The 12,446-nt window shown below is 35.3% G+C and overlaps 2 protein-coding genes across 2 annotated transcripts in view; both read left to right on the forward strand.

The window, feature by feature from the left end:
• LOC125836613 (protein FLX-like 2) overlaps positions 1 to 10,021 on the forward strand; it is a 167,233-nt gene extending 157,212 nt beyond the window's left edge. Inside the window, exon 6 of the mRNA XM_049515806.1 lies at positions 10,010 to 10,021. The gene's annotated coding sequence lies outside the window, so the exon portion shown is untranslated. The remainder of the gene's footprint in view (positions 1 to 10,009) is intronic.
• Positions 26 to 2,281, forward strand: LOC125836621 (uncharacterized). Its single transcript, XM_049515814.1, has 2 exons — positions 26 to 227; positions 1,449 to 2,281. Exon 2 carries the CDS (start codon positions 1,492 to 1,494, stop codon positions 2,155 to 2,157), a length of 666 nt encoding a protein of 221 aa, XP_049371771.1. The 5' UTR covers positions 26 to 227; positions 1,449 to 1,491; the 3' UTR covers positions 2,158 to 2,281.
• Positions 10,022 to 12,446: the final 2,425 nt, after the last annotated feature.

Raw genomic sequence — 12,446 nt, forward strand, 5'->3', positions numbered from 1 at the left:
AGACGCTGAAGTTAGATCCGAAAGCCCCTGGAAGCTTCCTATGACAGTAATATCCTAAATTTTCTCCTTTGAATCGAAGATTTTGAATTCCAAAGTGTGTAGAAGGCCCTAGAATCTTCCATGGGGCCAATTATTTTTAACATATATTACCAGAAATCAGCAGAATGATTACAGTTTGAAGTCATCATCATTCCTTGCCAATTTATCATTCTTCCTCCGCCAAATCTGTAAGTTTTGTAACTATTCACTGTTAATCAATCCTTTTTACCTTAATCTTCAATTAATTGGCGTCGATTATATGTGATTTTGTGTAATTCTTAATTTTGGGTATGTATCTTATTGATCTGGTCGGATTTTATGGAAATTGTGAGTATAGAAACATTTACATTTTCACAGTTTTCAGGTTGAATTATGATTATAGATAATTTTGTTTTTCGATAAATCATCATAGATAATTCTTCCTTACATTACGGAAAATGGATCACAATTAAAAAATTAAAATTTTAGATTTCCTTGCTTGGGGAGGTTTCATCGATTGGGTCTTATGTTGTGCGCCTCATTTCCAATGTTTAGAAGAATGAAATTAAATCGTGGTGGAGATCTATCTCCCTCTTGTTCCTTGTTCATCCATGATTTACCTTTCATTGTTGTTTTTTTTTTTTTTTCATTTAGAAAAATCTAAGGATGAATTGCCTAGGCTATAGAGTTTTTGAAAGTGGCACCCAAGGGTGTGGCCTTGTGGTCTGAAGTAGATGAGAGCCATGAGGTCTCAGATGCACATTTCAACAAAGATAGAAACACTAGGTGATTCTTTTCATCCGTTTTAATCTGGGTGGATAGATATATAGAGTTAACTGGTACGTGTTGGTGGTGGGAGGTGAGTTGAGATGTGTGAGATGAGTGAAAGCTGATCTGGACACCAAGGTCATTGAAAAGAAAAAGTGTTTGAAAGCGAGATAGTGTTTTATTTTATTTTTGGAAAGGCGTGTTATAGTTGTAGTACTTCATTTTAATTAAAATATAAAGAAATATGATATTTCAATGAATCAAAAATCGAGCAAAAGAAGAAGTTCTCTTTTTTTTTTGTTAAATGTTTGTAAAGCGATATATAGCTAGTTTTGCTATGATGGGGGTGTCATCGCAACTCAATCACATATGATGGAATCATCAAAGACGTGACCTTTTCGAAATGTGTTTATAACTCACTGGAGGCCTGGGTTGGTCCAACAGATTTCTTGAGTGACCGGGTTTGTTTATGGAATGGAAACAATGTAGGGGTCTAGCTTACTGAAAAACATGTGCTTGCAAAGTTGAATATTTTGAGCAAATGACTTTGGTTCAGTTTTTGTAATGCTCATGTGCCATTCATTCTGTTTATCTGGATCTTGCTATCGCATTTGTAGTGCCTTTGGACTAAAGTTTGTTTTTAATATGTTCGCAATTGACAGGTGAAGTGCATTTTAGTGTGCAAATTGTGACATTGAGTGAAATATGCAGAACTCAACTGCCACAACATTTGAGAGTTCTTCGTCCTCAGGGAATGGCAGTAATGATGCTGGTGATTTTGAATGCAACATCTGCTTTGAATTGGCACAAGATCCTATTGTGACCCTCTGTGGTCACCTCTACTGTTGGCCATGTCTGTATAGATGGCTAAGGCTTCATTCACAATCCCATGAGTGCCCTGTTTGTAAGGCTCTAATACAAGAGGAGAAGCTTGTTCCTCTTTATGGAAGAGGGAGGACTTCAACTGATCCCAGATCAAAACCAGTACCTGGAGTTGAAATTCCTAGAAGGCCAGCAGGGCAAAGACCTGAAACAGCGCCTCCACCAGAATCAAATACTTTTCCTAATCCCGGGTTTGGTCTTATGGGAGGATTGTTTCCAGGAGCAACTGCGAGTTTTGGTAACTTCACAATGTCTGCTGGTTTCGGTGGATTATTCCCTTCATTGCTCAGTTTTCAGTTTAATGGATTCCAAGGTCCAGCTGCATTTGGTACAGCACCAAATTACTCATTTGGGTATCCTCCTGCATATCATGGCGCGAATGTTCACAATGCTGCTGCACACCCATCCCAAGGGCAGGCAGATAATAATCTGAAGTTTATGTTCTTGCTTGTTGGATTTCTTGTATTCCTATATTTGTTTGGTTATTGAATGAACTTTCTCCTTCAGCTGTTGCCCGAATACTGACTTGTAGTAATCATTCTTAATGGTTGTAAATATGTTGAATTTTTGCACTCTGAAGTTGCAACACAGATGAACTGATGTGATTAGTGGAATCTGCGTTGCAACACGAGAATTGTGGTTCTTGATTGTTCATTAAAGTTGGTTTTTCCATCCCAAGTTGGCTGAGAAAATGAGTTAAAATGGTGGTTAGTGTGACTAAAAATATTGCTTGTTCTCTTTTGTGCATCTCTTCTACATTCATGTTGATTAAATGTCATTCAAGTGACAAATTGTCTTTGAAAGATGAAAAAAGACGAGCACTCTCTGCTTAATTACTTGTTTAAACTACAGGTCAATTTGCTATATAGGGGGCATGTCCCCACTGTGATTGTTGAGTCTCTAGGACTTAAAGCGCGCAGTGTTAACAAAATGATGATTTCATGCGAGTATTTATTATATATAACAATATGAGTGGAAGGGAGTGAAATAATCGGGGGTTCAAATTGGTTCTTGAACACAATGACTTTGCTATTGACCCCAGCAGAATTCCAGAGTTTATGACGCAACAATTGTGTAGTTTTATCCTATTGTGTTTGGATATGCTATTTCTAAAACTTGAAGTTGTAACTGATTGACTGAAATTGAGATATCTTGAAATCTATATTACCGAGACCTTTTTAAATTATCGACACGTGTTGGGTTCTTCAAAAATAATACATTTTGGAGAATCCAACGTGAGAGTGGCAATATTTTGGGAGATTTCAGGCAACATGACCCAAACATTACTACAAGATTCACATATAAGCAATTATATAGATAAGAGGATTTTATATTTCGGCAGGTAAATTCTATTGCTAACTAATATTATATTTCTACAACTCGAGTTATTACTTTTTGAAATTGTATATATATGTTGGTATCAATACAATTTGATGACTTATATTTTCATTTGGTGTGGCGTTTGCAACTATCATTCTGCTCTATGCTGATACATTTGGTGTTCCAAGAACACACAAGATATATTAACAGGTAATTGAGTCTGGGCTTCCAAACAAGGACGCGAAAGTTACGTGCTTAAAGTACGCTGAACTTGAGAAGTGCCTAGGAGAGATTGATCATGCCTGTGCACTATACAAGCACTCACAAACCCTAGATCTGACCCTGATTTCTGGAACAAGTGGCATGAGTTTGAGGTGCAGCATGGTAACAAGGATATCTTCCGCGAGATGCTCCATGTAAAAAGGAGTGTATCTTCAAGATACATCCAGGTAAAAAAATGGCCATCCTATTTTTCAGCTTTGGCTAAACTCATCGATAGCCCCTTAAAGTTGGCACCAACTTTCACTTAGACACCTTAACTAAGCTTTGTTCATTTTAGACACCTCATGTCATGGTCCATTGTGACATTTTGACACTTTTTTAATTATCAGTCAAATATGTAAAGTGTTTGTAATACACTCGCCGATGACATGTCAAAATGACGAATTAAATAAAGACACGTGGCATATATATATAAAAAATAATTCTCAAATAATGATTTTTAGTACAAAAAAGAAGTGACCAATAAGTGAATGACACGTGGAATTTTTGCCCAAAAGACTTTAAACATAAAAAAAACCAAACCCCACCCACCCCGACCCCTGCGTTTTCTCCACTCTTCCCCCACCCACCCAACATCTTCTCCACCTCTACCCACCCTAACCCCAACCCCTTCCCCACCCACATCATCTTTTCGAATAGAATAACAAACCCACACATACCACTGCTCAAATCTAATTTGCGATTATTCATGAATTCATGACTTTCCATTTTTCTTCTTCTTTACGATAGCAGTGGTTTTTACATTTCTTCTTTTAATTTTTATTATATCATTATATTTTAAGTCCATGGGTTCAAATTCATTTTTTTTTTCTGTAGCATTATCAAATTTATTTCTCCATAAAAGGAGTTTTAAGTTTTGGGAGATGATGGCTGAAAAATGAGGAAGAAGATGAAAAAAAACAAAACAAAAACGACTAAATAAGCCTTTCACACATGGTAATGAGTGTATTACACTCTCTATGACATGTTAGCAAAAAGTGTCAAAATGACATAGCGGGATATGACATAAGGTGTCTAAAATGAACAAAGTTGAGTTGAGGTGTCTAAGTGAAAATTGGTGCCAACTTAAGGGGGCCACCGATGGGTTCCCCCTTCAGCTTTTCCTATGTCCCACACCTTGTTGGCTTGTATGGTTTGAAAAAGTCATTGTAAAAATAGCCATTTACAAATATGTTCCTGTAGACACATAAATTATGTTGGGTTAAATTCATACGAAATTTGAATTAAATCCATGTTCGTTTAGGTTTTACAAATAAATAAGTCCATTTTATTAAATTCAAATCCAAGGTCCATTTCACCTTGAAGCCCAAATTCATGCCACATGTCACAGTGACTAGGCATCCAAGGCCAATAAGGCGGCGCCATGTGTCCAAATGAGGTGGTAGTCTCAATCAAGTGCAAGAACCAATCACAACATTCCAAGTGTCAAAATGACATCCTTTGGCCAATCATATGCAACCTTGTCCACCCCCTACAACTATAAATAGGGGATGGACATGACATTCTAAGGGCATCAAGAAAGTTCTTCAACAAGTATTTTGCAATTGGAGGAAGCTACAACATCAACTACATAGCTCTTCGAAAGAGTGATCAACAGAGTTCTTCCCGGAGATCAACTTGAAACAGCGAAGCACTTTTCAACGTTCTCGGAGATCAACAACATCTCAAGGAGGTCTACATCATCCAACAATTCGAGGAGTACGCTACTGAAGGCCCTCGAATATAGGAGAAGCTTAGGAGAGAGAATCAAGAGAACAACAAAATTGTACTCACAACGATTCATCAATAAAATTCATATTTTTCTTTTATTTATTTTGCATGCAATTGATTTTCAGCGCTTACAAAAATTTGTTGCGAACAAATTTGGCACGCCCAGTAGGACAGATTCTGCTCTTCATCTCTTTCTCTTGCAAATTAGAAACTACAAGGCAACTACTGCAATGGCTTTCAGAAAGAGTAGTGATTTTTCATACAAGGACTCTATTGATGTCGTATATGCTGATCTCAGTCATGCTGGCCCGATTACTCGGAGTAAGTTCAAGAACAGTGGGCTAGATGGATCTGAATACTTTACTTCTTTGAAGGCGATGAAAAACAACAACTCTCATACGATGGTCGTAAGTGCAACACCTAGGGGTAATCTTGCGTCTGTGTTCTTTGGAGAATTTTCTCAAAGTGGCTCCAACTTTGGTGAATCTGAAGATTCAATGGATTCTCCAACTTCAATGAATGTCAATGCTTTGATGGCTAACTCAACTGACATGGACGAGAAGTTTGTGATGATGGAGAAAACCATTGAGGCCTTGAAGAAATCCGTTGATGACAAAAATCTTCATATTGCTCAACTTGTGAACAAGTTGGAGGCCTTCACACCTGGAGAGTCAAGTCGTGTCCCCACTTGTCCATCTGGTTTTGATCAACGAAACAAGGACTTTGAGGAATCTCTAGCAAAGTCAAAATTTCAAAAGGAGAAACAATTTGCTTCAGTTGCTGCACTATCTGTCCAATAGTTGCAAGACATAATAACGAACACTATCAGGACTCAATATGGCGAAACACCACAAAGTTCCTTGTACTACTCCAAGCCATATACCAGACGGATTAATTGTCTATCAATGCCAACAAACTATCAATCATCGAAGCTACAACAATTTGATGGCAAGGGGAACCCAATGTAGCATATCGCCCACTTTGTTGAAACTTGTAGCAATGCTGGAACACATGGTGACCTTTTGGTAAAATAGTTTGTTCATTCACTGAAAGGGAATGCATTCGACTGGTATATCAACCTGAAACACGAGTCCATTGATAGTTGGGAGCAACTTGAGAACGAATTGCTCAATCGCTTCTACTGTTCTCGCCGAACTGTAAGCATGATAGAGTTGACCGGCACTAAGCAAAGAAAGGATGAGCCTGTGGTGGATTACATCAATCGTTAGAGATAGTTGAGTCTGGATTGCAAAGATCGTATTTCTGAAACATTTGTTGTGGAAATGTGCATTCAGGGTATGCATTGGGGACTTCTATACATACTACAAGGAATCAAACCGCGAACTTTTGAGGAACTTGCTACACAAGCGCATGATATGGAGTTGAGCATCGCAAGTCATGGGAAGGCATCTCCTTTCGCTGATCTAACCAAGGAAAAGAAGGAGTTCAAGAAAGGTACGACCTCAAAGATCCAGACTAAGGAATCTATGGCGATGAAAGCAACTTCTGTAAAGGTCACCACAAAAAAGAAACTAAAAGATTAGGAAACCCCAAGTCAATATCTAAGGGAAGAGAGGCGACGTCCAACCTTGAAGGAGTTAGAGGCAAATGTCTACCCATTTCCAGATTCAGATGTACCTATGATTCTTGATGAATTGCTAGCTAAGAAAGTTATTGATCTTCCTGAATCAATGAGACTCGGAGAAATCAATAAGGTTGGTGATGCTAGATACTTCAAGTTTCATCGCGTCCTTGGCCACCCGACAAGTAAATGTTTTATCTTGAAGGAGAAAATCATGATGTTAGTAAGTGAAGGAACATTATCATTAACCAAGATGAAACAGCGGAGGCAAATCATGCTAGTGTAGCACTAAATCAAAAGAATTGCTCAAGGTCGTCGTCCATGCCAAACACCACCTTCTTGCGATTCGGAAGTTTAGCGCCTATGGAAGTTGATTTTCCAAGTAAAACTCTTGAGGGTTCACTAGAGATAGACAACCACAAAGAAAATGAAGCTGATGGTTAGACTTTGGTTACTCATAAGAAGTGAAGATATCAAGCACTCCCTAGGATACCACTTCTTAAGACAAGAGCAATAAGGAGTAATGTGAATCAACTACACCCATCAAAAAACGTCGAGCCTTGTACTAGCCAAAAGATCAATGGTTCTTTATCGCAGAAGGTTCGAAGGCCCATTACATTGGATAAATTCTTTCCTGAAAAATTCTTTTGCGGTAGTCAAATTGGTGCAACACATGTTATTTCCAGCACAGACGAAATAAGGGAAGCAAAGGTGAGCATAATCCAACAATAACACAAGAACATCAAACAGATAAAAAAATTGCCCTATGTTGTGCTACAATTGCATTCACAGATAATGACTTGTTGTTAGGGTCTAAGCTACATAATAGGCCCTTGTTTGTTGAAAGGTTTATTCGAGAACAACATCTCAATCGCATACTAATCGATGGTGGTTCGACAGTCAATATCTTGCCAAAAGTTGTTCTGAAAAAACTTAGGATCTTTACTGATGAATTGTCCAAAAGTAACCTAATGATCCTAGGATTTTACATTGGCGACGTGAAATCAAACATTTTGATTCATGTCATAGATGTCAAAACATCATACAACTTGTTGCTCGGATGTCCTTGGGTTCATGAAAATGAAATGGTGCCATCTACTTTGCATCAATGCATGAAGTATATGAAAGATGGTGAAGTAGTCATATATGGAGAAACATGCAGAAGCCGACTCGATTGATCTCGAAGATAGTAAAGTTCAATGGGCTACTATCAAGATGTCTAAGAAGAGAACGAAAGAGGTTTCCATTAAGCTTTCACCATCTAAAGGATACATGCAGACAAATATTGATGATGAGCAACCAATTTTTCGCTATATTTCACGTGAACGTCGAAAAAAGGGACAACCACTGCTAGAGAAATGTACTCAACAAGTTCACCCACCGAGGAAAGAATTGAGTCACACAACATTCCATGTTTGAAGGAGAAAATGACTGTCCCAGTTGCACAAGTCCCGTCTTTCACTTTGGAACCTTTCAAAGGAAATACCCAAGTTGGTTAGATAAAAGGGAACTTTAATCAAAAGGTCTTCACATTATTTGAAAAATCAGGCTACAACTTCTCAAATCCAGCAAAGTTAGGAGAATTCACGGAGGAAGTCACCGGTGAAAAGATACATGGGCTTACAAAGTCTCAAATGCGGTTAAGAAAACAAGGATATTATGTCGCCACTCCTAAGTTTGGGTTAGGAATCGGCTTGCCGGAGCCTCTTCAAATTTCATCTAAGAAGGGGAAAGAAATAACTTCATCCCACTACACCTCTATACAAAAGACAAAGGAATCTAAGGAGGGTAAAACACCACAACGGACTTCGGTGTTTGAACGCATTGGAAGATTGGCACCCCGTGTCTCTGAATTTGAAAGATTGGGCCGCAAATAAGAAAGAGGATCCTCTAACAAGTGGACGAATATGCCGCCACCTCAAAGACTTATGTATTTCATCGCTTGGGAACCAAACGAAAGTCATTATCCGAAATGAGGTTGCTGGAGCATGAAAATCAAGATTCTTGGGATGTAACTGACGACAAAGAGATTCATAGTGTTTTCCCATCACGTATGAAGAGAAAGGTTGTATTGTCAATCACCAATATGGTTGGCAACGGGACCGGAAACGGGACTATCGAACAGGGACGGACCGGAATAGGAATGGAACCGGGCACCACGGGCCAGAACCGGGACGGACCGAAACCGGTAATTCCAAAAAAAAATCCGTGTACCCGTCCTGGACCGGTAACGGATCGGTACCGGTACCGGACCGGACCGGACCGGAAACCGGGTCCAACTGTTATAAATTATAATTTTTTTATTAAAATTAAAAAATTAGGAACATTACACTTAAAAATTTATACTTTTAAAGTTTTAAATACAAACTTTCAAACTTTTAAAAGTATAACAGTTTAAATTTCACAATTTAAAACTTTGAAAATTTAAATTCAAACTTTAAAACTATAAAACTATAAAAGTTTGAAAATTTAAATTCAAACTTTAAAACTATAAAAGTTTAAATTTCACTCTTTAAAAGTTTGAAAATTTAAATTCAAAGTTCAAACTTTAAAACTATAAAAAGTTTAAATTTCACACTTTAAAAGTTTGAAAATTTAAATTTAAATTTCAAACTTTAAAACTATAAAACTATAAAAGTTTAAATGTCACACTTTAAATTTTAAAAGTTTGAAAATTTAAATTCAAACTTTAAAACTATAAAAGTTTAAATTTCACACTTTAAATTTTAAAAGTTTGAAAATTTAAATTCAAGCTTTAAGACTATAAAACTATAAAAGTTTAAATTTCACACTTTAAATTTTAAAAGTTTGAAAATTTAAATTCAAACTTTAAAACTATAAAAGTTTAAATTTCACACTTTAAAAGTTTGAAAATTTAAAACTTTAAAACTATAAAAGTTTTTACACTTTAAAAGTTAAATTTGAACTTTTGAAGACAATAATAAAAAAAATTAAGGCGAATAGCCTATACTTTTATTAATATTAATTAAATAGTACAAGTTGAGTTACAAAATATTAGTAGAGTATTAAAAAATCTAATCTACACAGCTACCTTCTAGGAAGGGTCCTGTTTGAATTAGACCTCGAATTATTATGCTCATACTAATAGACATTTAAATTTAATAGTTCATGCTACCAAGGAAATCTTTTTTTAAATCATTTAACATTTCTCTAGTAACATGCTCTGGAGTTGGTTGATTAGCTAATTCTTTCATTGCATCAATGCCGTCATCACTAAAATCTTGCATTATTTCATCAACGTCATTTTCAAATTTGGTCGGTAAAGGTGGACGACCATAACTCCTTCTCTCGCCATTAATCCAATCTCTAAATAGTACGGATATCTCCAAGCTATCTGCTGCTAATGAATATCTATGCTCTCCAATTTGAAATCTTGTTGCACTAAAAGCGTCTTTCGAAGCTACTGAAGATGCTTGAATAACTAACACATCTCGAGCAACCGGTTGTAGTTTTGGAAATCCTTGGCCGCGATTGCTCCATCATTCTAGAATATCAATAGTAGTATGTTCTGTATTTTGATTAATATATGCATCAAAATCATTTCTATCATTATGAGAAAGCTCAATAATACAACCTATGATATCATCAATATCATCTTCATTATTATATCTACTCCTAGAACTTTGAGGCTCTTCGTTATGTACTGCATTCCTTATATTAGAATTATGCAAGTCGTACAATTTTCTAGATTCAATTTTTATACTATCTTTAATATCTTGACAACTAGGTGTTTCATCATCTTCACTATCAATACCCAAATTAAAATATATTTTATCAACCATTTGTGATGCACCTTCATCTTTGTAATATGGGTTTAACAAACAAGCAGTTAAATAAATTTGAGGAATAGGAATAAAATATTTTTTTAATTTTTCTATCATTTTCTTAACAGATTATTCAAATCTTGGTTTATTTTTGAATTTGTAAAATTTACTAGAAATAACACAAATATTAGGTAAAACAGAGCAAATAGTTGGATAATAAAGTGCAGATATTTTTTTTGTAGTTGAATAAAAAACTTTTAAGAATTCTATAAGTTCTTTTATATCATTCCAATCATTATCATCAAGTCTATATGTCATATTTTAATTATAAGCATTCCAAACCATTTGTAAAGGTTTCCTATATTCATAAGCAACTTCAAGCATTTCAAATAAAGAATTCCATCTAGTACACACTGATTTTGGAATTTTTCTAGGTGGAAGATTAAATTCACGACAACGATTTTCAAAATCTCTACGTCTAGACTTAACTTGACATTTAAAAATAAAATTACATGCAGTTTCAACTTTTGTGCAACCATCATCATACATTGCTATACCATCTCTAACAATCAAATTATATATGTGTGCAACACACCTAATATGAAAACCATCAATATAAATAGGGCAAAGAAACGGTTTTAGTATTTCAACAACAGTTCTATTATTAGAAGCATTATCTAATGTGACACTACTTATTTTATCACAAATTCCATAGTTTTGCAAAACATCTATAATTGTTTGAGCTATATAACTACCGATTTTATGTATTTCACAACATTTATAACCTAAAATTCTTTTTTGCAAAATCCAATTTTCATCAATCCAATGCGCAGTAATAGTGAAATAATCATTACCATTTACACTACGGCCCATATCTGAAGTAATAGCTATTTTACAATTGTTATAATAAAATAAACAACGAAGATATTGAAAATGTTGAGCTTGATAATCAAAGATAGCCTTTTTAATTGTATTTTTAGTAAAACCTTTAAAATGTGGATTATACACAATTTGAATATAATGAATAAAATCGGGATTTTCAGCAAAACTAAATGGCAAACCCATAACAACAGTTATTTTAGCTAATTCTTCAAGTTCTTTTTCTCTACTATATGACCGTTGTATACTAGAACCAGAAACATTAGAAGGATTTAATTGTGTTTGGACCATATTAGAGCCCTCTACTCCTACATTTTCAGGAAGGGTGGTACCATTTTTTTTTGCTTCGGCTACAACTTTAGCATGCAAAAATTCATTTTTACAATATGACATTAAATGATTACTCAAATGTCCCGTCCCACCCTGTTTTCCTACAGTTTTATGATTCATTCTATGTTTACATTTATTAAAAATAGCTTGTATTTTATCTTCATTCTGAGTCATAAATTGCCACACAACTAATTTTTTAGCGCGTTCTACCTTAGTCCTAGGATGCACGGGGTGAACTGGAGCAGGAAAATGAAAGGGAGCGGGAGCCGGGGAAGAGGGATTGGGAGTGGGACTAGTAGCCGACGGTGGCTCAATTTCATCATCATCATATTCATCAACATTATTACCAAAACTATCAACATAAACATTAACATCATCATGTTCATCATCTTCAGGTAATTCCTCTTCAAAATTACCAAATCTTCTTTGTAAGTGTTCATGATAAAGATCTAATCCACTATTACTATCAATATTAAAAACAGTTTCATCAACATGTGTATAATCATCCGTATTTATTCTTAATTGAGAAGTTTTTTTAGTTTTAGATTGAGAAGTACTACCGGTTTTTTTATTTTTCTTGGATTTTGAGCTAGATAAATTAGTGAACAAATTAACTATGGTTGTTTTACCCTTTTCAATAATGTTTTTTTCCGAAATCCATATTCAAATATAAAAAGTAAGTAAATTATATATAATACGAAAATGATTAGCAAAGTTTTAAACAAATAAACAACTAAATAAGTAGAGACTAGAGATTAATTACTCACAAAATAAATAATTAAATGCAAACAAATAAATAACTAAATGAAAAGTGAGTTGGAACGAATGTACCAAACGTCTACTTAAAAAAGTAGATGTATATGACCGGAAGGCGGAAGCCGAAAATTGAA

This window comes from Solanum verrucosum, unplaced genomic scaffold, assembly GCF_900185275.1.
Source record: "Solanum verrucosum unplaced genomic scaffold, falcon-dt-bn FXZP01000278.1, whole genome shotgun sequence".
Lineage (NCBI taxonomy): Eukaryota > Viridiplantae > Streptophyta > Magnoliopsida > Solanales > Solanaceae > Solanum > Solanum verrucosum.

Excerpts from the sequence above, each read along its gene's own strand:
- LOC125836621 (XM_049515814.1), top strand. The coding sequence starts at position 1,492 with ATGCAGAACTCAACTGCCACAACATTTGAGAGTTCTTCGTCCTCAGGG.